The 26,072-nt window shown below is 39.8% G+C and overlaps 1 protein-coding gene across 1 annotated transcript in view; it reads right to left on the bottom strand.

Annotated features, from left to right (window-relative positions):
* Positions 1 to 26,072, bottom strand: part of CAMK1D (calcium/calmodulin dependent protein kinase ID) — a 269,715-nt gene that overhangs the window by 7,160 nt on the left and 236,483 nt on the right. Inside the window, exons 6-10 of the mRNA XM_020797778.3 lie at positions 25,330 to 25,405; positions 15,370 to 15,482; positions 14,154 to 14,232; positions 3,721 to 3,808; positions 2,549 to 2,687 (exon numbers count right to left, since the gene is read on the bottom strand). Coding sequence (XP_020653437.1) covers positions 2,549 to 2,687; positions 3,721 to 3,808; positions 14,154 to 14,232; positions 15,370 to 15,482; positions 25,330 to 25,405 — 495 coding nt within the window. The remainder of the gene's footprint in view (positions 1 to 2,548; positions 2,688 to 3,720; positions 3,809 to 14,153; positions 14,233 to 15,369; positions 15,483 to 25,329; positions 25,406 to 26,072) is intronic.

The following is a 26,072-nucleotide window of genomic DNA, read 5'->3' as shown; positions in this document are numbered from 1 at the left end:
GTTGCCTAAGCTCAGGATTGAACCCAGGTCATGAGCAGAGTCTTCACTGCAGTACTGCAGTGTAACCACTACATCACAAGGCTCCTTGTCAGCATCCCATGCTCGTCAACATCTCAGCTATTGTCTTGAATGCTCTGACCACTGCAACTGGTCCTATACTATGGAACTGGCACCCTCATGGTGACAATGTTTGCTTGTTGCACTCTTCAGCTACCTTTCCTACTTAATCACTATCTCCCAGTTATTACAGCTAGACCCAATGGGAAAATCCCTGGCCAAGCCAGTAGGCAGAGAGGAAGTTACACACACTGAGAGGCAACACATGGGTGTATACAGTACCTTCCACTCTGTTCACATGATGCATGCTGGTACTCTTTCATTTTAGCCTTGGAGCAAGCAGTGAGCAAGAACAAGGTGGAATAGCAATTGTTAGGTGTCACAGCACAGACTTGTGTGTGGCCCATGATTACTCCAGCACCCTCTAAGCTAGCCTTGGCGCTCAGGTGTACCCAAGGATCTAGTCTGAAGTAAGATTCAGTCCAGTTACTTGTGTATGAGGACTGGGTAATGTTGGTGCTTTTTGTACTTTGTCTTTGTGATAAACCCTATCTTTCTTTCTCTTTTCTAGAAATATATCTGAACAAAGAACAACTCTGTGTATGGCCAAACATCTTAAAAATACATGAAAGCTGTTCATCTGCATATGCAGGGCTCATGGCCCTTTCACAGTTACGTAGAAGATTGGGTTGAATTAGGCCTAACTTGCATGACAAACTTCTTCGCACAATGATCAAATGTTCAGCAGCTCTATCCTCTTCTGCACCTGGCTGTCTGGATATTCATAGATTGCATTAGGCTTGGTGGTGGTTTATCAGACATGCAGGGTAGTGCTAATATGAAGCATGGAACTTTTCCTTTTCTTGATCCTGTCCCATCAGAGGCTGAACATCATCACTGCTATTTTGACTTTGGATGTGATAGCAGTAAATAATGTTCTGTTGCATCTAAACCATTAAGGAACTTATTAACGTGTTCCTTAGCCAATAAGCTCACTTCCTTCCAGCACATCTTTCCTTATTTAATTTACCCTGAATTATCAATCTGTACCTTCTGTTTCATACTATACAACTAAATTATTCCAGATTTTTCCATTTTATATGTTATGTGATTTGTCTCTATACTCTTGCTTTAGTAGTTTATTAGTCACCCTCGCAATCCAAGAGATTCTTACCATCCTGCAATAAATCCATGGCCGAAATTAATTAGCAGTGAATTGGGAAAAATTAAGAAATCTCTGTCCGCATATGTTGCATGCCAAGCCTTGTGAGTCTGTATGCAGCAGATAATGTCTACAGAGATTTCTTAACGTATGACAGTTTGCCACTAAAAACTATGCTTTTTGCATAAATTTGGGTAGTGTGGGTGGCATATAAGTTAAGTTAAATAAAATAAAATAAAATAAAATAAATAAACAACGGTGCAACAGGATTTTGCCCTTATTTCAAATGCTTTCATTTTTTATGGTTGCCTGTGTTAAAGTCTGTGATTCCATGCCATGTTATAGAACTGAGAATTATTAGAACCATGCAGTTTGCATCCTCAAGCCAAATGATGTTGTATTCTCCATTTTATGGAAGCTGCTCCAGGCCATCTCTATTCTGACTTCTATCACATATGATCCCACTGTTTCTTCAACAAAATTTCAAGGTACAAAATTTCTTTAAGTACTTCAATGCATTTGATTGATGCACTCCACAGTTTCATTTTGAATTACTAATTGCAATCTTGGGCCTGCTTTCTTTTTAAGTATTACCTTGAATTTGATTTTCTCAGCTATAACTTTTAGCCTGTACTGATTTTATCAAGTAATTTTTATAGACCATCTACATTATCATCTAGTAATAGTGTGTTGTTTTTATACTGGATGCTGTTGAGAACCTTTCCACTGAGAATAATATTATTATTAAAATCATAAAGGGTTCTTAAATTACAAAGTGAACAACAAGAGTGAGAGTATATATAATTATTATTGTACTCCTTTTTTTGTATCTCTTGTCCTCTGTCATCTAATCTTCAGCTTTCATGCAGCTTTTAACTGCCAATTATATGAATATATCTGGTATAAAAGGCCTTTGATTACCAACAACATCATCAACGTGTGTGCTGGATTTTATCACAGAGTTTCTTGTACCCAATAAAATAACCAACTTCCCCTTGTATGTTTACTTGCCTAGTTTAAACTGAATGGTATAGGACGGAGTATTTTATTCATAGTTGGCTATAAGAAGGACTTCATTCACTACTGACCTACATTCTTGCCAGCTTGAGCCCTTTTTGAAGGAGACTATGAAACGTTAGATTCAAAATCAAATATGTTACATCATCCTATCAAGTTTGATTAGCAAAATTCTGACAGGAGGAAGACTGGATGGGAAAGTTTTAACCTAAGTAGACTGCTGTTGATAGGGAATTTGTTTGTAAGAGCACATAACTGACAGACAAGGCTTCCAAATAAATCTTGATGGCCAGATGGCAGTTATTTACTCACAGTCTTTCCTGGCTGTTCCGTCAGGTAAAGGTTTGGCCAAACTGAGGGAGCTTGATACGCTTACATTTGAACTGTCCAAACTGCTGCCAAGATGTAACCTTCTCATGTGTCTCACAACTGCTGTAGCATTAAAAGCTTGCTGAAAAAGGAAATAGAAAAAGAAAGAAATGGCTGTTGGAGATTTGCATTGCCTTTGACATTTGAAGAAAGAAAATGAGTGGTACTTCTACAAAGCATTACAGTCATCAAACTAAATGAACTCCTTCATCAGCTCTAACATCTTGCTTCCTACCAAGTCATTCGGAGACAACCATTTCTCTTTCTTTCTTTCTTTCTTTCTTTCTTTCTTTCTTTCTTTCTTTCTTTCTTTCTTTCTTTCTTTCTTTCTTTCTTTCTTTCTTTCTTTCTTTCTTTCTTTCTTTCTTTCTTTCTTTCTTTCTTTCTTTCTTTCTTTCTTTAAGGATAGGATAGACTGCTAATTTCCACACTATTGTCTCATTTTGAGAACATTACACTTTTGTACATATGTTTTATCAAATATTTCACACTGAAATGCTAAACAGCTGAGGGTTTAAGATGAGGTGAGCCACATTCAGCCACCAAGAGGCCCAAATGTTCCTCTCCAGATCCCTGGAGCCATCCAGGGTTCCACACCTCAAAATACCTCCTCCTGCTAAGATTCCGTGGAAATCAAGGGGATTGGTTCTTTTCAATTGAATGAAGTGACTTTGCTTTTATTACTGCATGGTTTAAACTTCACTTACTTAAACTGGGTTATGGGTAATGTCAAATATTTGCTTTAGCAATTAAATCGACACAATTGGAGGATATAACTTTTGGATTTACAGAACTGGAATTATGCTTCAATAGGAGGAAGGGAAAGAGTAGAAGATCCTTTCCCCTCTCCCCCAGCAGCAAAGCAGAAACAAGAAGGAGAGGATGGAAAACCATTATCAGTCCCTTATCTCTGAAAACTGGTTCTGGGGACCTGTTCAACAGCATTTTTTCACAGAAGAATAGCATCATTCTGCAAAGCTAAACTTTGCAATTGAAAAAAAAACCACATTCATTTAAGAAGGCTGGGGAAGTCTTCATATTCAGCTCCATAACACATACTTCCTTAGAAAGGTAAAAGCCAGCTCTTGCAACCAACTGAGAATATGATAACTTACCCTCCATTTGCTTTTTGCAAAATTCTTGCGTATCTGAGCACTGACAGATTCATGGATATTTTTATTGAGGGCGGTGTCTCCAGCAATCCTAAAAGAAGGAAAAAGAAGGCCAAGGAGATATTTGACTGGTGATTCATTTATAGAGATCTCATTTTCCCTGTCCTTCATTCTACATGCAGGATAGGCAACTGTAGCCCAACAGAAGTTGTTACCAGTGCTTGGAACATGAGATCTGAAAAACTGATGTGTTAGCATGAAACATTGGAAACTAGGAAATTAACTTGTGCTAGTAATGATTAAATTCAGAATGCTGAATTAATGTTGATGTTAATGTTACCAATGTGATAATTAAAATGTTAGTTCTATGTGCTCTCTGCAGGGCTGTGTCACACCACACAACCCCTTCTCAAAGGAAAAGGCTGCAGTTGAAAAACATACAAAGAAGGGCACCATTCCCCCCCTGAGAAATTAGTTCAAGTTTTAAACACTGACTTCCTAGAATGATAGAATGCCAATAATTATTACCAAAGAAACATGAACGTAAACCTTATTTCCTTTTTTTTACTTGGAAAATGTATCTCTTCTTCCTAATAGTTTGAGCTCAACAAAGCTCTGTGCAGACCCTGGCGTTCAGCAAGTTGGTGCTGCTGACTAAGCTAAAAAATGCCCCTTGAACCTGATGAAACCATTCACTTCTGTTCTAAGGCCAATGGTATTTGCCACCCAAAGACAGTAGAATTTACTTCCCCTCCCTCTCCTGTTGCAGCCCAGTTTTTTGCTGAAAAGCCTGCTCCAGAGGGGTTTACTAAGAGTCCCTCACTGTTGGCTCATATTCACCTTGCAATCTACAACAATTATAACATCCTTCTCACTCATGATATTACTGAGCCAAGTATCCCACATCTTGTAACTGTGTGTTTGGTTCCCCCACCCGTAGAACTTTGAACTCATCCACGTTAATTTTCACTCAGTTTTTTTCAACCCAGTGCTTTAGCTTATTAAGATATTTTTGAATTTCGTTTGTCTTCTAGGGTATTATCTATCCCACCCACTGTTTTACTGTTTCTAACTGCTATTATCCACCTTGGATACAATGAATAACTCTTGAACAAATGCAGATATTCTTACTGTTTTCATTTTGGATGGGGCCCCATGTCCTCAGCTTATTTACTTGCTATTTTCTTTTCCTTTCATAAGAAGTGGAATCAATGCTTCCTGCTGGATTAAAAAGATGGCTGGTGGAAGCTTTCCCATCTCTGTTTCTAAACTGAGGAAAGTCTCCACCTGCTCATTTTCTCCTAGTCATCTTTCTGTTAAAAGCATTGGAATTCTGTCAAGAAAATGGATTTCAAGGCCCTTTTTGAAATTCAAATATATATATTTTTGACCTAACTTTTAAGCTCAACTGGCTGGCTTGCAATTCATCTTCCTGCCTCAAGACATACAATCATTTCAAGACCACTCAAGGGCTGTTTGTGTTGGAGAGGCTCTTTCAGCACAGCAGGGAACTAACCATGCATAGCTTTTACTCAAAACTAGTAATGGACATTTGCTGTTTTACCAGAGAAGCACAGGCTGCACAAGATAACTCAGCCTGAACAGAATGTTCTCTTACCACATTCCAGCATGCATTATATCAATGGTATAATCCATGCAAATAGACAAATTGAAGCCTTGTGTGTGATTGTTATGACATTCTAGATCAATGAAATTGAGACGCACACATTCAAATCTGGGAAAAATAGCTGCGAAATGGGAATGAGGAAGATGGGAGACTGTTCTATCAGTCAACACACTAATGTAGCTCACAGTATTGTTGTCAGAAGCTTATCTATCTCTTCCTCAAAGCTTGGGACGTGATGTACGGGGGGGGGGAGTTCCTACTGCAATCAGTAAAACTCTCAGCAGGCCTGGCACTAAAAATGCCTTAGATTACTAAGATACCTCTTCCTTCTTCCTTCTCTAAAACTTAAATTAGGCAAGGGATATTTTTTTAAAATAAGGGGGGGAGGGAGGGAGGCAGGCCCCAACATTGTGGGTATCTCTCGTTTTCAAAGCCCTTCTTACTAAAATGCTTCTTGCACTTTAGCTCCTTTTGGGCTGATCTTCCAGAACTCTTGGGTTTTCCTTTTCACTGTATCTGAAACGGTATGGCTAAATACCAGTATTCTGACCCATGACTGTAATTTCTCAGGTCTGCTTCAAGCAGACACACTCAGAAGTAACACTTACATGAATACATCAAAACCAAATCTATGGCACTTATCAACTGTAAGCTTAGAGTGAAAATGGCCGGCCTTTGGTGGACAGTGGAATTGTCCCTCTCCTTGCTGAGTGGTTGAACTGGAGCCCTCTGTGCTTCAATACATAAGGAAGGGGGGAAATATGAAGCGACTGTGGGAGGAGAAGATGATATGGGCCATGGTCTTCCAGTTCTTGAGAGCTCGAAGTTGTATTGTAATAATTATATTTAGCATCTCTGGGTCACAACTTAACAAGCGGGGCTTTTGATTATTAATCCGTGTGCTCCTCCTTTGAACCAGGAATTTGAATGCCACTAGGAGCTTAAAATCCAAATGACAGATAAACTGACAGTTCACTGCCCAGAATCTACAAGCAGTGGTGGCTAAAACTTCACAGGCAGAGCTCCGATTCAGCACGGGTCTTCGTATATACACAGAGGGTCAATAAAGGACCTATCTGTGAGGGTTCAAGCTTTACCTCCCTGGTGTCCAACTGAGACTCTGGAGGCACATCTGTTGTAAAATCATAACTAGTTTTTATTGGAACATTTAACAATAAATCTTGCTGTGTGACCTCAGTTTCCATCTTTTCTCTCGTCGCCAATGGGTCCGGTGAGGGCATCCAAACATCTTTAACAAAGGGATTGTTGATCAGCTTGTCCCAGGGTCCTCTCATAAATGGGTTACTGTCCTCAAAGTCATGGACCATAGTCTGAGGGTTTAACAGTGGGATAGTCTCATCATCTCTGTTCTCTGCCCCATAGGCATCCTCCTCTCCTCGTAGAGGGGTCCAGGGTCCGGTAACCCCTTCTTCCGGGCTTCCTCTAAACACCATGCCCGTTGTTCCCTCTCCTCTCAGGATGCTGCTTCCTTTTCTTCCCTGAGGTGTCTGCGCCACTCCCAAGCCTCAGACTCTCCCCAATACAAAGGATGTTGCGGCAGACCCTTTCGCCTCTGGTAGTCTGCCTCCTCCCAAGGAACCTTCACTGTTTCCCATTTACTGGTCCATGGGTTTTCCAACCATATCATCTCCCAACCCCCTGGTATCCAGTCAACATGTCCTTTTATATCCCCCATTCCTGCCTCCACAGCAGGCCTCCCCTTTTCCTCTCTTCCCGCCAATTTCTGTTTGTGTGGCCACTGTCATTTTCAAAAGTTCCCGCTCCAACTCCCGGGTGTCAACTCCCCACTGTTTAGTTTTGATGGGCAGTGTAGGTGGGTTTGTCTATGCCTCCTGCTCTATTTTGAGCAAGGACAACACTCTAGCGAGAGCCTTTATACTCTCGTCTGGAGTCTCACACCATCCCATTCTGATTACTTAAAAGAAGAGGATAAGGGTTTGCAGATCTGTCTCTGGAATTAAATTTCCTCTGCAAATCACAAGAACATAGACAGGAGGGGCCCTGGGCACATGGTCACTTTGCCCAGGACAATAGAAAAGTCCAACAGAACCATGCAACATATGTAACACAGGCAGCACTTTATCTCCAAATATTCTTCTAAATCATTATTGATATATTGCAAGGAAAAATGTTAGAAATGTCTCTCAAAAGAGCATATCAGGTGTCTCGGCTCTTATCTTTATACCTTTGCACCTCTTTATTTTAATATACCTCTTTCAGGTATATTTGATTTTTTCCCCTTTATCCCTCTGTCTCCAGAGAGGAAAATAAATGCTGTTATTTCCCTGTAGTACACTACACAGTCGCATCGCAAGAACTGTCTGTTTTCCCTCTGTTCTTTTCATAGGTTGTCTTAGCTGAAATTTAATGTTAGTTGTTGGTTCTATCAGAATCCTAAAACCTTTCCATTTAGTGAGAGATGAACTGTTTAATATCTGGTGAAAGACATGAGATTTGGTTGATTCTAGACTCTGCTCTTTTTAGTTTTATTTTTTCCTAACAATATTTTATTCTGTTTTACTCCTGATTCTATGGAGCAGTCCTATGCTTGTTTACTCAGAAGTCACAATAAAATCAGTGGAACTTATTTTGTAGCAACTGGTTTTGTAGCAACTGGCAGTTCTGTGCAATTCTATGTAAGTTTCTGTGGAATTCATTCCCTCTGTGTTCGGTAAGAATTATTATTCACCAGCATGGTATAGTGGATAGAGTCACAAACTAGGATTCAGGAGGCCTAGGTCCAAATCCCTGCTCAGCCTTGGAATCTTACTCATGAAACCACTCCTTAAATATCTCACTTACCTTGAAAGCCCTATTAGGGTCGCTATAAAGCAGTTCAGACTTGAAAGACCATAACAACATCAGCAGCAGCGACAACAAATATGTTTAGGATTGAAGGTGTAAATGTAATCCTGTGCCAATTTATTTCAGAGTAAGCCCCCAGAACAAATGCAGTGTTAGTCATCTGATTAGTCATCCATAAGATCCTTCTGTTAACATTTAAAGTCCTTTGTAAACCTCTTTGCACACATGCCACACATGTCTGGAATCAAGAATATAATAAATGTCTTTATAAGACAAAACTGATGACATAAACAGAACAAAGTTGTTGGATTGCCTTTTGGTCTGTGACTGGAACCTTCTTCATTGCCGAGTCACTGACCTGCTGGGTTACTGACCTTAACCAACCTGGCTGTCCAGATGACAACCTCAGGATTAAAATGGGATCAAAAGTGTCTCTGGTAATGGGGAGGTGTGTACAAAACAAGTGACATTAAATGTCACCTCATCTGGCAATTCCAACAGAGCAAAATGGTCACAGAAGAGTTTTCTGTATTTACTGGATGGGTAGCATGCTGATGCTCATCTCAGATGCCTAAAGGTTTTCAGAAGAGTCATGTTCTGTGGGTCAAGCCGACTGCGTATAAGAGAGGATGTTACAGACATAGCCCCTGCTTAAAGCCCCATCTCCTTTGCAAACAATGCTTTATTTTTACAGCCCGAATTACAAAAAACAAAACAAAGACAAAAACCAACTCCTAGGGACTTTCTGCCGGCAAATTCTCCTTGGAATCATCACTGGGTTGATATGAAACATGAGTAATGGATAATGCAGCTGGAATATAACTGCTGAGATATAAATACGTCCGGTTCCAAAGAAACCCCCCAAAACAAACAAAGCACTACAATAGGGTTGTGTTAGCGTTTAAACTTATGGTATAAACATCTCTGCTACTCTTTAGAGAGCCATTTCACACGAAATAGGATTATCTGAGAAGCAAGTTCTTCTCTAAATCATCTTTTCCACAGAATGATATATAATCCTTTTCTATAAATAGTTGTAAAATGATGCAAATTTAATACTACGTGCCCTCCCATAGCAACAATTACTGGGACTATGAAAGAGATTAAATCAGACCCCAGTTTGCTCCTATATTCTCTCCTGAAAGATCTTTCAATTAAATTATAAATTTCCCCTTAGATCCCTTTTCCGCTTTTTGATCTCTTTTTCTTTCTTTCTTTCTTTCTTTCTTTCTTTCTTTCTTTCTTTCTTTCTTTCTTTCTTTCTTTCTTTCTTTCTTTCTTTCTACTTAATTTTTTAAAGAAATATCTTGAAAAATCCAAATAAATTTTCTGACTGGGAGCCGATGGTGTAGAAAGCATATTTGTGTTAAACTCATCCTCTTGAAACAGATCCCTGAGACAAATCAAAGTACCCTCAGCAATCCAAACCAAACCAAACCACAGAAAGGCAAAGAAAACGGCTTGGAAGACACAGGATCAATCTTTGAGTCATATTGATAGCAGAAAAAGTATTGAAAGTACTGAAACCAACAGCAGAGCAACCTGTATGGACTATTACTTTCACAGGTATTTCTTCCCCATCTTAATCAGGGAACGGGCCATTTGCTACCACAGATGTAGCAGAGAAAGAATACATTTAAAAGACTTATTAGGGCCAGCAAATCATCTCCCATATCTATTTGCACCAAATGTTCACATCAAATGTATTTTAAAAAGACCACATGAAAGCAGGAAAGCCTTAATGTGTAGTCTGCATAATTAACTTGTAAACCGCCCAGAGAGTGCTTGAAGCGCTATGGGGCGGTATATAAGCAGCACGCTTTGCTTTGCTTTTTTAAAGAAAGATGTATTTGACAAACAATCAAAAAATTGAACTACTGTTTACCAAAACTGCTAATATTTATAAACAAGCTATTAAGCAAACATAGAGCCTTGGGAGATAGATAGCCAAATATACCACTAAATATCTGCCCTTTCCTATCCTCCCCCTTGGATCTAAGCCTGACTAGAGTCAGCGGAAGGAAATTATAGTGGTGCTAAATACTGGGAGGTAAGTAGCCTTATGATTTTTTCCAGCTGAAAGCAATGGAACTGACTTATTAGTGAACCTGATCTGAGCTTGGAATATATAACACCACCACCACCACGATAGATTACAGGTCTTAGAATCTGCCCTTGCTCACTAGGAGAGTTTAGATATTTTTCCTCCAAAGTGTGAGAAAAGATAGGGAATGGCAAATTCATCCCAATGAAGTGACAATCTATTCAATATCATAGTTGTATGCTTAAGCACCTTTATGTGAAAGTAGGTTTAATTCACATTGTTCAGACTTTGGTCAACATACAGCATTAATTTCACCCTGACATTTGGCACAGTTAACTCGCTGTGTATCAAGACCACTGTTTGTGAGAAGCTGGAATTATAAACAACGGCCATAAAAATGAAAACCTATTTTGGTAATGAATAGTCTATGTTTTTTACCTGCCCTGACTAAAATATTGAGAGACAAATTTTGTTAGGCCTCCAGGAATAGTTAAAAATGCTGGTAGGGAGATGTCTGAGTTAAGTGAGAGAAAAAAAGCTTACAGTACTGTATTTTATGAAGACTTCAAAAGGGCATGTCAACTTTGCCACATTTTCTTTGTTTCTTATTTTATTCCAGTAACTAATAGAAATGATCTTCCAAGCCAGTAGTCAGCTGTGCACACTGTGTGTATGTTGGATAAAAAAATCTTTTTCCTTCAAAAACATTTAAAAGGTGACCTACTTTACTGTGAGGCATGTCCCTGATAATTTGATCTTTGTTTGAATTATCAATTTTATGACTTATTTAATTTCCTGAGACCCTTGAGTAAATTATGTCATTCAAATACACATTGTTTTTCCTCCTCTAGACATTTTTGAACAATGGTTGAAAGTTTTCCAACCTTCCAAAGTGTCTTTTTTGTTAGAAATAGTTCTGTGTGGACTTCAGGGATACTTCAGTGCTATATAATCTTAAATCTTAGAGCTGCAGGGCTGGAAGGAACACTATAGATCAGGGGTCTCAAACTCAATTTACCTGGGGGCTGCTGGAGACAGAGTCTGGGTGAGGCTGAGCCGCATCAGATTTTTTAAAAAAACCCTCACAGAATCACCTTGCCAAAGGAGAAAAGCCCCCATCGGTACTTGCAAAATGAAACAGAACGGGGCGGCCCCTCCACAGGTGTGCGCACGCACACACACAAACACACACACGGAGGTCCAGCAACCTTCCTCTGAGGGTCCCCCTCAAAAAAAAGGCACACTCAGCAGCAGCAGCTACCCCCACCACAACAGGGGAGCATACTTTGCAAGGCAAGCCCAGGCAGCCTCTGGAGCCGAGGCAGCTGAAGCAGGACGAGGAGGAGGAGGAGGAGGAGGAGGAGGAGGAGGAGGAAGCACCGCTGGGTGCTGAGGCAGCCACTGGCCGGGCTGGTGCTGGCGGTGCTGAGAAAGAAAGAGAGCTAGAGAGCCGTTTCCCTGGAAGAGACGGCAGCAGATGCTGTTGGCGGCGCTGTTGGAGGCACTCTTTGAGGACAGGCCGGGAGTGAGCTCCTCTCTCAGGCATCGCTCGGTGGTGGCTTGGATGCTTGGAGAAAAGAGCCAGTAGTGCGCCTCACTTGCCGGCTCTCCCCCAAGACAGTACCTCTTGTACCCTCCTGCCAGAACTGCAGCCTGCCAGCCAGCCAGCCTGTCTGCCAGCTGGCAGGCTGCAGTTCTGGATGGGGTGGTGGTGCAAGAGGCGCTGTCTTGGCAGAGAGCTGGCGAGCGAGGCTAGGCTTTTTTTGACTCTTGACAGCAGAGGATGTGTGGGTGCTTCAGAGGGGGGCAGGCAAGGCAGGGGCCACATGTTTGAGACCCCTGCTATAGATCATTGAGTCCAGCCCCTGTTTAGGAAGGGCAGAGGGGAATGAACTCCCAACCTCTGGTTCCACATACATCTTCATGTCTGCAAAAACTGCTTGCTTGTCGGTCTACCTTTTACTAGAAGTATTTACATACCATCTTTTGGCCACCAGTAAGTGCCACAAGACAGTTAAAGTTGGCTTTCCCCCATTGAAGAGGAAACTGGAGTAAGTTTATCTCGAAAGAAAGGCAGATGTTGGGTGAATTAAGGACGACAGCAGTGAAAGACCATTGCCCTCATCTTCTATTTGTGGGCTTGCTACAGGCATCTGCTTGGCTACTGTGAAAAGCAGGTCTGTGGGCCAATCCCAGCACAGCTCTTCTTATATTATCATGACATTAATGTATTAAATCAATAAATTATTTTTGCCATAAAGAGGTAAAGCAATAAAGAAAAATCTGTATCATTCATACCCAGTCCATATCCTATCACATCTATCTAACTGATAATGATTCGCAAATATTATTGAGATGTTTTATATTTTAGCATATATTTTATATTTGTATTATATACTTTGAAATACTTTTCAAAATGGCATGTGCTCTATAAAATGTATACTACACACACAAACATGTAGGCCTTTAACACATGTGAGAGTAGTTATAGTTTCAGTATAATATTTTATAGTTTGTATTATATGCTTTGAAATACTTTGGGATATGCTGTGCGCTCTATAAATGTATTTTACACACACTTATATAGGCTTTTAACACATATGGGAGTAGTTAATGGCACAGTGGGATCACAATGACTTGCTTACCCGTGCTTTGCCTTCAGTTGCTTGCTTGCTGTAACACTGGAATAGTGCATAAGTACATATACTTCAATATATATCAGGCCAATACAACTTATCTACATGTATTCAAACCTGATTTGTATACCTGAAGTTAAAATGCCATTATGTATATGCACTTTACAATGTACAAATGTATGCACTATACAAGTGTTATAGCATATGTATGGTTTGTGAAGAGAAATCACCATACCAATGTGAATACACACATTTCAACCTTCAGCGTACACAATTTGACATACCGTATTATTCCGAGTATAAGACACCCTATTTATAAGACATCCTCCTCCCTTTTTCTAACCCCAAATTAAGAAATCTTAACTTAGCTTTGAGAATTCAGCCTCTGGGCTCAGAGTCCCTATTGCATCTAAGCCTACAGGCTCCACCTCCAATGAAGTGTGTTCTAATTGGTTTGTTAACCATCAGCTGACACCAGTTTCATAAGGCTTGTGATTGGAGGAAGCAAAGTCTCCTGACTGTAGGAAGCTAAGCCTCCTGATTGGAGGCAGCCTGTTTGCAGAGGCAAGGTGCAGACAGTTTTGTTCTCTCCTCAGCTTACTTCCATGTATAAGACGCCCCTCAATTCTTAATGTAATGGTTTTAAGAAAAAAAGTAGTGTCTTATACATGGAAAAATACAGTGTATGGAATCAGGAATAGTTCTATGGCTCAGTTTTATTATGAGTGAAATAGAGTTCTATTTTCTTCTGCTTCTGCTCTCCATTGATCTTTCTTGCTTACAAAGACCAAGGCTTAAACCTGTTTATAATCTGCCATCTCAGTTTGGTGAGCACTTCAAATTGCCATCCTTTACCTCTTCCCTTGCTCCAGTATTTAATCTCATATGAAGATATTGCACTGCCACCATCACATATAGTAAGCAACCTTCCATGATCAGGTGCCCTTCAGGTACAGTATATAGGAGTGAAGCTGCCATCACCCTACTGGGGACATGAGGAACTATAGTCCAATACCTCTGGAGGATGCCCAGAATGGGGAATGCTGACATATAGGGCCATCTCCTGTTTTTTCAATTTATCTAGTGAGTCTAGGACATCACAATTAAATTAAAATTTGCAGGGTAATTACTCTTTGTTTCCTTGTTTGTTCCTTCCTTTTTTATACCTGGCTTTCTTTTCTGTCTAACCTGCTTGTACTCATTCCTTGCATCAAGGGTTTGATATCATCAATTAACTGTGGAGACAAATAGTGATGAAGATTTCAAGATATGGCATTTGCTTTTTGACCAAATAACTGCTTACCATGGATGCCGTGCTGCTTGCTCACATGTATATCTTTTATTGGGATCTTTTTCCATCAAATTCCGAATAAAATCTTTTGCTGTTTTGAGAGAGGGAGTGAGTGGGAAACATAGTTGATGTCTGAAGCAACAAAGATTCTCAGAAGTATTAAAGGTTCATATTAATCTAAAACCACATACATTTGATTCTTTGAAGCAATATAACATTATCCCACAATGAAGGATTAAAAAATAAAATACTAATTTTCTTGTGGTAGATTTATGTAAAAAGCATTACACAATGCAGTATTATAGCAGTAAAAAGGAATCAAGTAATCAAGTAATGATCTTATATAAAGTAATTCAATTCTACATTGTTTTCCAACAATCATTTTCATTCAAAAACCCATGTTTTCTCACATAAGATAGTAGATGGGTTTCTTGCTTTGTTGTTAAGACTCAGAACGACAATTCCATTAAATTACTCAAATACATTAAGTTCCATGGTATTACTGATTTGTATCCTAAGACTGCATATTCTAACTCTCCCTCCAACAAGGTTATCCAATTTCCACATCAAGAATACCTGGATTTATAGAGTATATATGATTTTTTCCCCAAAAAAAGCAAATATGCATGGTTCTTCTCATTTTGGATCATTTATTTGAGTTTTGCTGGTCATGGGGAGGACTGAAGTAACATGCGTAACAAGATAATCCAAATTCCACATAAAAAATAACTGGACTTGACAATGATAGACACTGAAGCCCTGACTTTATATACTGGAAAGTTTATTCAGCCAAGTCTCTTGATTTTGAGATTTAAGGAAAAAGATTCAAGTATTTTCTTCACAATCAGATAGCCAGGAGCTTGAGGAAGGACTACTGTGAAAATAGGGGGGGGAAAAGGAACTAAGACTCTCAGCTGAATTCTGTATTCTTTGCCACACTCTGAAAATGTTCCACATACTAGATGGGCAGAACCCACAAAACGTGGCAAAATATGGGTTACTGTGGCTTTGGGTCAATTTCAATCTTGAGGAATGGACAGGTGTGCCCTGTTGAGGTCCAGGAACGTGTGAAAGTGGTGGAAATGATTTATTGAGACCCTTGGTTGCTGCCCACTCCTTCTCTACGAGCTTGTATTACCCTTGCTCTCATAATACAAAAACATGCATGATACTATCAATGAAGGGATCTTAACTAATGCGTAAGTATCTAATTTGATTTGTCCCTTACCAGAGTCAGATATATCATCCCAATATGGAGAGTCAAATTCATATTCTGCCTTGAGAATTTGCTCAAAAAGCTTGGAGTCATTTTCATCATAGAAAGGTGGATAACCACAGAGCCTAAAAACCAAACCAAACAAAAAAAAAAAAATACACCTTCAGTCATAGAAGAACAAGCAACTTAGGAATGTCTTCAGTTTCTCACAATTACCGTAGAGGTCTGAAAAGGTATATGAAGCCTCTAAAACCTCTTGCCTATTCAGGAGTTTGAGCCTCCTATTTTTGCTGCCAGCACAGGACACAGAAAAGAGGATGCAGAGTCAGACAAACAAGACCCATGGAGACCTTAATACAGTGCTAATGAGCTATGTTTGTCTTAAGAGGTTGTAAATTGTGTGATCTGTCCTCATAATTATAACAGAGCAACATTCTTATTTTAGGAGTATGAGGTCTATGCTTGTGAACCACGAACACAGAACAATGAAAACCTTTCATAAAAGTTTTGAGGTGTAGGTTGTAATGGGCAACCTATCAAATGCCATTCCCATTCCAGGTCTGACATACAGTATCCAAGTGATACTTTCTCCCATATTGCAGCTGTGGGATTAGAAAATGCTGGTGCCTCATCTGTGGCCCCATGATTGCTTCTTCAAATCCAGAGTATTGTAGGTGCAATTTAAATTACTCTGAAAATGATTCGTACCTCTGCATGGGGAAGAAAGGACAGAGAATAAAGGGCCTCCTGTGGTTTCCTAGACTGTTTTTTTAAACCTACTTTGATCTATGCTGACCTTTTTTTCAATCTAGACTGACATCTTTAGGGTAGCTGATGTTCCTTCATTCCATAAACATGAAAAGGCTCAGTTAAATATGCATTATTTCAGTTATTTTCTTGGGGTGGGAGAGAGAGGCTATGGTCAGAAGACACCGAAACTGCAATTGCACATCTGTGCACCTGAGAATTAACCCACAGTCTGCTAAACCCCACTAAATATAGTAGGACTAAATTCTGCATAGATGTACACAGAATTAAATTGGCTCTGTTACATAAAATAGTGTACTCAGCTGCACATGTTGTCATTTATGTATTTTTGCAGCATTATCTGCATTTTGTCTAAAGACAACACATAGCAGAGATACGACGACTTCAAGTCAGTCTTTACAATGTTGTAGTCTTTACACATTTTTCTTTCACTGGAGAACCTCCAAATAAAAAATGTTTAATTACAGCAAGCCGTAGTCCCTCTACTAGCTCCTGTCCTATTCCTTTTTTCATAACAATAGATTCTGAGGAGCTTGAATTTGAATTACAGGATGGGTTTCAGATATTAGAAAACAAGCTGGTTCAGTGTTATATTAAGGGGTGTTTAAAAGCACTCCTGAAGCTAGAGAGATCCCCTAATGGGATCTTTAAAAATAATAGATAATTAAATAATGTACAAGTTGCCATTTGTTTACCATGACACCTGAGAGGTATGGACGTAATGGCAGGACTGAGTCTTACAACTCAAAATATTTGGTTTTGCTACTTCCACGATGTCCTTGCCATTTTCAAATTTGGAATTCAGCTTCAATTTCCTTCATCAGTATCGTTATCATTATTATGTGCCCCACCCCCAAACTTATAGATACGCTATTCATTATCATTTAACATGGATTAGTTGTCTCATGAAAATCTTCACACCTGTGACACAGTTTCTAAGAGCAGAAATGTCATCACTCTCTTTTCCTGGAAATAAATTTTCCCTAACGTGCTATGGAATTTTATTTTGCAGATTAAGGACTTCTGAAGGTTTAATAATAACAATTATTACTATCTATATGCTAGGTCAAGAAGAGGTGGCAAGAATACACAGAGGAATTATATCAGAAAGATTTGGATATCCCGGACAACCCAGACAATGTAGTTGCTGACCTTGAGCCAGACATCCTGGAGAGCGAAGTCAAGTGGGCCTTAGAAAGCCTGGCTAACAACAAGGCCAGTGGAGGTGATGGCATTCCAGTTGAACTATTTAAAATCTTGAAAGATGATGCTGTTAAGGTGCTACATTCAATATGCCAGCAAGTTTGGAAAACTCAACAGTGGCCAGAGGATTGGAAAAGATCAGTCTACACCCCAATCCCAAAGAAAGGCAGTGCCAAAGAATGCTCCAACTACCGCACAATTGCACTCATTTCACACACTAGCAAGGTTATGCTCAAAATCCTCCAAGGTAGGCTTCAGCAGTATGTGGACCGAGAACTCCCAGAAGTACAAGCTGGATTCCGAAGAGGCAGAGGAACTCGAGACCAAATGGCTAACTTGCGCTGGATTATGGAGAAAGCCAGAGAGTTCCAGAAAAATATCTACTTCTGCTTCATTGACTATGCGAAAGCCTTTGACTGTGTGGACCACAGCAAACTATGGCAAGTTCTTAAAGAAATGGGAGTGCCTGACCACTTTATCTGTCTCCTGAGAAACCTATATGTGGGACAGGAAGCAACAGTCAGAACTGGTCATGGAACAACTGAGTGTTTCAAAATTGGGAAAGGAGTACGGCAAGGCTGTATACTGTCCCCCAGCTTATTTAACTTGTATGCAGAATACATCATGCGGAAGGCTGGACTGGAAGAAGCCCAAGCCGGAATTAAGATTGCAGGAAGAAATATCAACAACCTCCGATATGCAGATGATACCACTCTGATGGCAGAAAGTGAGGAGGAATTGAAGAACCTTGTAATGAGAGTGAAAGAGGAGAGTGCAAAAAACGGTCTGAAACTCAACATCAAAAAAACTAAGATCATGGCCACTGGTCCCATCACCTCCTGGGAAATAGAAGGGGAAGATATGGAGGCAGTGTCAAATTTTATTTTCCTGGGCTCCATGATCACTGCAGATGGAGACAGCAGCCACGAAATTAAAAGACGCCTTCTTCTTGGGAGGAAAGTGATGACAAATCTTGACAGCATCTTGAAAAGCAGAGACATCACCTTGCCAACAAAAGTCCGAATAGTCAAAGCTATGGTTTTTCCTGTCGTGATGTATGGAAGTGAGAGCTGGACCATAAAGAAAGCAGACCGCCGAAGAATTGATGCCTTTGAATTGTGGTGCTGGAGGAGGCTCTTGAGAATCCCCTGGACTGCAAGGAGAACAAACCTATCAGTTCTAAAGGAAATCAACCCTGAGTGCTCACTGGAAGGACAGATCCTGAAGCTGAGGCTCCAGTACTTTGGCCATCTCATGAGAAGAAAAGAGTCCTTGGAAAAAACCTTGATGTTGGGAAGGTGTGATGGCAAGAGGAGAAGGGGACGACCGAGGATGAGATGGCTGGACAGTGTCTGCGAAGCAACCAACATGAACCTGACACAACTCCGGGAGGCAGTAGAAGACAGGAGGGCCTGGCGTGCTCTGGTCCATGGGGTCACGAAGAGTCGGACACGACTAAACGACTAAACACACACACACATATGCTAGGACAGAGCTAAATCTTAGTACCCAGAATATTTGCTCATACCCTTCTATTCTGTGTTGCCTGGGCATTTTTAATTTTTCCATCCTTGTTACATATCCATTAACTAAGGCTGCAATCCTATATCCACATACCTACAAGTAAACCCCAGTGATCACAGTGGAATAGAAGCTTTAAATGAATTTAATAAGAATGCAGTTTCAAAAGTGAAGGAACATCTCTCATTTTAACCACTGAGATATGAATGGAATCACTAAAAAGTGTATCCAGAGTGCTCATATCCTTTTCTCAAACAGCAAAAAGGCAATATTTGGGGGGGAGGGGATGAAAATATATTTAAAACACGTGTACTCCCCACAAACTATGGGAGCAAGACTGCAAGAACAGGATGACTAATCATAGAAGGAGATGCAAAGGAAGATGACAGAAGCCCTTGCACAGGGAGGCATGGCTAGATACCCAATTTTAGCTCCCAGTGGGGATCCACAAGCAGCTCAGATGCAGTGGCCAGAGTCCTCTTGGTGTAATGTAAGCCATGCAAGCCAGATGACATAACCATCCATTAATTTAAATTAATAGAAAAACTCCTACCCCCCCCCCCAAGTTTTTGAGGCTCCCTAGGATTCCCTTTTGGCCTCTGGAAACTTTTGGGAGCCTTGGGACAAGGAAGGGGAAACCTTTTAATAGCAAAAAAATTGGTACTGGATAGCTGGCAGTGGCCCTGATCCCAGCAGTTGGCAATTCAGCAGCAATCTTTTACTATTACAGCCTTCACTCCAAAGTTTCAAGGCTCCCAAAGGCTTCCCCAGAGCAAAAGGGAGCCGTTAGAAAGCTCAAAACTGTGTGTGAAAGTGTTTGTGTGTGTGTGTAAACGGGAATTTAAATTTAATATTCCCATTACTATTACTATTAATATTAAACATTAATATTAATAATAATCCCACAAGTAGGACATCAACCTACAGTACTTGTGCAGTGTAAAGAACTTCAGACACCATTTGGGGATCTTATCACTCTAACATGGGCTGTATTCATGAACAAACTGCTTTGAAGAGAGAGGGAGAAGCAGCTGTCTGCAAACTTTGCTCCTCAAACTCTGCCATCTTTGAGACAGGGGTGAGATGGAAAGGGATAGATAGCCTGTGGTCACTGCAGAAGAGGGAACTTAGCAACCTACAGTGCTGCCACTTAGATCTTTCTTCAGTCTAAGACACGGTTACTAATAACACTAAAAGGTTTCACTGAATTTTAAAACAGTCAAGTGGAGTTTAGTATAAGATGAAATTTAAATGGAGTTAACTTCTCATTGTGCAAAAAAATCATAGTTGCCTAACTCAATTTATTTGTCATTGTTATGACTGACCTCAGTGAATGACAAAGTTTTTAACTTGCTATCAGATGTTGACAGTTTTATTTTCATGTCAGTTTTGTTAAATTTCCAATCTTTTCTACAAACCCCAAACAGCTTATGGGATCAAGTTTTTTTTTTTAAAAAAAAACACATCTTTACGGAGACAAAACAAAGTAACCAAAAATTCAAATAGCTCCCCCCCCCCCCAGGGGTCATTCAGTAACCTCTCATAACTCAACAGGATTTCTTTGTGGCTTAGCATTTTTTTCCTCACAGGAGTCTCTCCTTAAAAAACAAAACATCTCTTTCCCTTCTTTAAATCCTTAATCTGAAAGAGTAAAAAAATAACAACACAGTTTCTATGTGTTCAATTATATCTCGTTTATTCAAGATACGTAATGAAAAGCTGACAATGATTTTGGCACCATCTGATTCATGTTTTCATTATTCTGCAGCAGATTCTGGGATGGTTCCTTGAGGCAGAATATGAATGTGGCTAAACAGACAAGGGAAGAAGAGAAATACTGAAAGAAAAAAGAGGCAGAGGTACTTGTTAGGAAATTACAACGATTGTAATAGGAGAAACTGACATCTTAGACTGAATGTGTAAAGGAAGTTGTTAATCAGTCATATTGTACAGCTGTGCATAAACTTGAGTCATAATGACTACACAGAAGGTTGTTGTAATTCATATAAAATCACCTGAGATGAGGTAATGTTACCTGCTTGGTCATATATACTATATATTGTACAGAGGAACACATATGTGGTGTGGAGGGTTTGGAGATTTGCTAGAGGGTATGCTGTTGAAGTATTTTGTAAAGAATGTACATATGCAATATAAGCTTTAAGGAAGAAGCTGTTGTCTCATGTTTTTCTTCTCTGAGAGGACCTTGGAGGCTTGTTGTACCCCTGCTTTGTTCAGCGCACCCTAATACTTCATTGACAAAGATTATGGGCCCAGCACGCTTCCGCTGTGCAAGTGAGCATATGAGTCACTGCTGAGCAATTTGTGGGTCCTGAGGGAGTCCAGAAGTACTGGGAGCTTTCAGAGGTCCAAAGAAGGTGGGCATCCTGCTTGTCAAGCCCAAGAGGGGTAAGAGGACGGCTAGAGACAGAAGGAACTAATTTAAAGTTCAAAGATGCAGTCTAACTCAGCAGCTATGGAAGGATTTCCTCTAGTGAAGTTAAATAACTACATGTCATGATCCTTTAAAACAGAGATGTTTTTGAAGACAGAGAAAAACATGGGACTGTAGTTGATACTCCACCTGACGAGCCTGATGAAGAAAAGAAGGAATTAACTGAGAAGGCGTTATCTAGTATTATTTTGTGCTTGGAGGACAGTCAGCTCATCCATGTCCGAGGACTAAACTTAGCTCATGATTGTTGGCGCCTCTGAAAAAGGTTTATGTCAGAGAGATGGCTGCCGGTATAGTTTACCTAACCTGACGTCTTTATCGTGCCAGATAAAAGCCAGGGCAGAATGTGGGCGAGCACGTGAAAGAAATGCTTTACACATTTATGGAATTGGAACAGAGGATTGCAGCATTCAGAGAGTCATAAGGTGTATGTTATCCTTTGATATGCTTGCTCCAGCTTGGAGTCCATGTCAGAGACTGGACATTTGCTGCAGGAACAGACCAAGTGGGAGGAGCATAGCCAGACAGAGGAAGAAGTTGATTTCCAATGTGTCTGTAAGCAGTCCAAGAGGAGAAATGCTGTGCCTAAGCAAGAGGGAGAACAGACTGAGAAAGTCTACTCCATTCATCGTTGCTTCTGAAGTGGCTCGGATAAACATTTCCTGAGAGACTACAAGGCTAAGAAGCAGCCTTTGAAGAGTAACATTTGAAAAACCCCACAACAGTGTCTGTTGCAATTAAGGCACTGGAGAAAGATTAAGAAAATTGGTGGATCCTGGACAGCAGTGCCAGCAACCGCATTTGTAGTAACTCTGAAAGTTTTTCTGTTTTAGGTGAAGCTCCAAGAGAGAGTGTCTCTCTGGCAGACGGGGGGAAAGTTTCTGTTAAAGGTCAACGAGAGTTGTTTGTCCCAAGTATGGGACAGAATTTAAAACATATATTATATGTGCCAATTTTAGATTATTCTTTCTTCATTGTATCAGTGCTGGACTCAGATGGGTACGATGTTGTTTTCTCTAAATGAATGTGTAAAGTAATGAGGGGGGAGAAAGTGTGCTCAAGGGAAAAAGATTGATGGGTTGTATGTTATGAAAAACAAGAGTGAAAAATCCAAAGCAAATTACAACTGCACATTACAACTGCATTCATTTGTGGCACAGAAGACTAGGTCATGCTAGTTTTAAAGCAATAGAAAAATGTCTGAGTTTGCAGAAGGAATGAATATGAAAAACTGTGATAATTACTGTACATTGATTTCTCAGTTTGTAAAATGACAAAGAACAAAATCAGCCCTATAAACAGAAAGCATTGTGAGAGAGCTGAGAAGCCATTTCAGCAGGTTCATGCAGACCTAGTTGGTTCAATGCAGCCCTCATTTGGGGGTGCAATATATATTTTAAATATAGTGGACAACTATAGCAAATTTTCATTCATTTATTTGATGAAAAAGAAGTTTTAGACTTTTATGAAATGTAAACAGTGGCTGACCTTTGTGGAGAGGATATATAATTGCAAACTACATCAGTTGCAAACTGATCGAGGCTCAGAATTTATAGCGGGGAAGTTCCAGCAATGGTTAAGAAACAGTCATTTACTCCCCATTCCAGAATGGGGTTGTGGAGAGAGAAAAAAATGCAATTATTCAGACCATATCTGATCCAATGCTTCAGGACTCAAGTTTGTCTGAGAAATTCTGGGACAAGTCCATTCAAATGGCTAATTACATCGCTAACCGACTCTGGTAATAAGAGGTTTGACTGATTGCTGATGACCAGAGTCCTTTCCTTCAGATACAGCTGCTTCCTGGAGGTCCATTCCCATCTCCTAGATCCTCTCCTCACTCAATTTCTTAATCGTCAGCCTTCTTGCCTACAAACCATTGTTCCACCAAACATTATGCAGCTAATTTTGTTTAGGGCTTGTTTCAAAAATATTTATCATTACAGTCTTTCCCTAGAACCTATATTGTTTATCAGCATTTTAGGTGAGTTTAGCATTAGCAATTAGAATTATCTTTTAGCATTTCACCATGTTACTGCATCTTAGCTAATGGCAACACAAACATCTGAAAAAGGAAGTAGCATACTATGTCTTAAATTTTGTGTATCTGTTAACTAACTAAAGGTTTGATCTAGTCTTGAACAGGTGCAACATTTTCACAGGGTCTAAAAGATCTTTTTTCCAATAACCCGGTGGAATGCACATATTTAGACATTCTATGGAAGCAGTTACAGTAAACATGTGATGGAAGGAAAGTGCCAGACCTGCTCTCTGCCTCTTAGCTTTTGGTCTGTGCAAAGCTAAACTTGAAGAGGACAGTCGTCTCTACCCAAGGAGCATCTCCTTTGTACTATGCCTAATTGGTGTACTGTGTCAGGGCATTACAGGGACTGGAAAGTATCTGGTCTTTGCTTTTCTTGTATTTTTAATACAAGGACTCAGCCAGCCACTGGACTCAGCCAGCTACTGGAAGTACTGGCTGATTATTAGGGCAGGGGAACTCCTTTATCTCTAGTCTGTGATCAGAGTTGTCAGCACCCTTTTATATTTTCTCCATTAGCCTGGAGAAGGGGGGCTTGGGAGGATATGCACCCTCTGCAGGCCAGATCTTGCTTCTCTCTACTCTGGCTCAGGTGCATGAGCTGAAGGTCCTCTCCTCCCAGCATAGGCATGAGTTACTGTTCCTTGACTGAGCGGACAGATGCAAGCTTCTTATTCTTTGCACAGTTCTGGAGAAGTGCTGGTGGTGCTAGTGGAAAGTTCATTTCTGGACAACAACTTATTTGCCATGCTGGCTGAGGTATTATTTGAACTGTGATTCAAAAACCAAACATTTCCATCTTTGGACAGAATAGGAGTGTTGGATTTGAAGCCCTTGTATTTTCTAATTTTGAAAAACAGAATGCAAAAATCTGGGATTTGTAGTCCAGTTGTTTTAAATAAAAGACAATAAAAGTAACATGTAGAATGACAAGAAGTTTCAAGCTGTTTCAAGTTGGTAAAATTAGTAATTATTTTTTCATAAAAATAGTTTTGTAGTTAAATACTCTGATCACAAGTTTACTGAGAACTGGATGCAATTAAAGTGAAGCTCTAAAGGCTGGTATTGAAGGTAAGTATTCTTTAACACATTCAATATGATGAGATTTTTTTTGCATTTTTGGTTGTATATATCTATGATTTATTCAATCATGTATTTGAAAACAGAATTAGGTTCTTTTCCCACTATTCTATAGCCAAATCGTTCAAAGGACAAGTGGGAGTACATTCTTTTCTTTTAAAAATATTATGCTGCTAAACTAGCCAATTCAGGCTTTTATGACAGCTTTCATTCAAGGAAAATTTATCATTATAATAGGTTTATCATAATTAAAACACTAAAATAAAGATCAGCTGCAGAACAATGTTGGACAGTTTTTTAAAATTTGCAAAGTCTTGGCCAAATTTGATGAAATGGGATTAGCGGTCAGTTTTAATGTCTCAAGGCGCCTAAACTGAACTAGGACCATTAAGTTGTGCAAGTGGAAGCTAACTCTTTTTGCATGTATTATGTTTTCAGTTAAAACCTCTTGCCCAGAAGCTGTTCTTTAGGAGGAGGAAAAAGAGAAGAAGAAGTTGGATCAGGGCCTGGAAGGTATTTTGTGCCTCCAAGCATTCCCTTTTGCCTCAGAAACATTCACAAACAATAATCCAGCATTTAAAGCAGGATGAAAAAGGATTAATGTGATGTAATCCATGCATTCACACATATAAGGGAAACACAAAGAAATGTGTTCAACAAGCAGTGATCTTAAGCAGGGTTGTGATCTGACAAACTTTGACAAGTGATCTTTATGTGGGCTGACTCTCCATCTAAAATGTGTCCTGATGCTTAAAGTTATTGACGCTTTGGAAAAATGTGTATAAAACTTTTTGGAGTGCTAGAATATCTGCTGTCATTCACCCACTCAGGCGTGTCACTCAAAGGCAAGGAGATGATATTTAACTATAAAATTAGTAACACAAACTCAGTTGATAATACTTACAGAATATATGCAATAACTCCAATGGACCAACAGTCCACTGCTTTGCTGTAGGGTTTCTGGGCAAGCACTTCAGGAGCTGTAATAAGGAATAGGGGGGAATCAGTAAATGAGGCAAAATCCGATGAAGGTGGCCAAAGTTCAAACAGAGGAGTTAAAGACTGTTCACTTAAATTCATGTACATTCAATTGATGCTGGAGCAGAATTTTAGAATTAGGAACCTCTAAAAAAAGAAGACTATTAGTAGGTACCAGATGTGTTACAAGGAACTATCAATATACATACTTGTTCACAGACAGACGTATACAAGAAACCTATAATGAAATTAAGGTAAATAATTCTCAGAGCACCTCAACACTAAGACCATATTCACAACAATCCATGGTTTGCTAATAGCTTGCTTCTTGTGTTCTACAAACACACCTCTATTAAAAAGCCATAGGCCAAAATCCTATCGGTGTTTGTGTACAGATGTGTAACTTGCCGTGGCTAACTGCAACTAATTGATGAGATGCTGGGGCAAATCATAGTTGCACAGTTCAGTACATGATCAGGCATGTAACTAAGGCACCTTGCCAGTCAGTCACAAATGGTTGCAGTATGTTGGCCAAACCTAACAAAAATATCAATAGGATTCTGGTTATGGTCACAATCTCATGATTTGTTGTTGGCTTCTGGACTCTTGGTTGTTTAAACTATGGCTTGTTGTGATACCAGCTTGCAACCATCACTTGTTTCCCCAGAT

Source organism: Pogona vitticeps, chromosome 5 (genome assembly GCF_051106095.1).
Source record: "Pogona vitticeps strain Pit_001003342236 chromosome 5, PviZW2.1, whole genome shotgun sequence".
In the NCBI taxonomy this organism is placed as follows: domain Eukaryota; kingdom Metazoa; phylum Chordata; class Lepidosauria; order Squamata; family Agamidae; genus Pogona; species Pogona vitticeps.
This window is presented reverse-complemented; position numbering and strand designations above follow the sequence as displayed.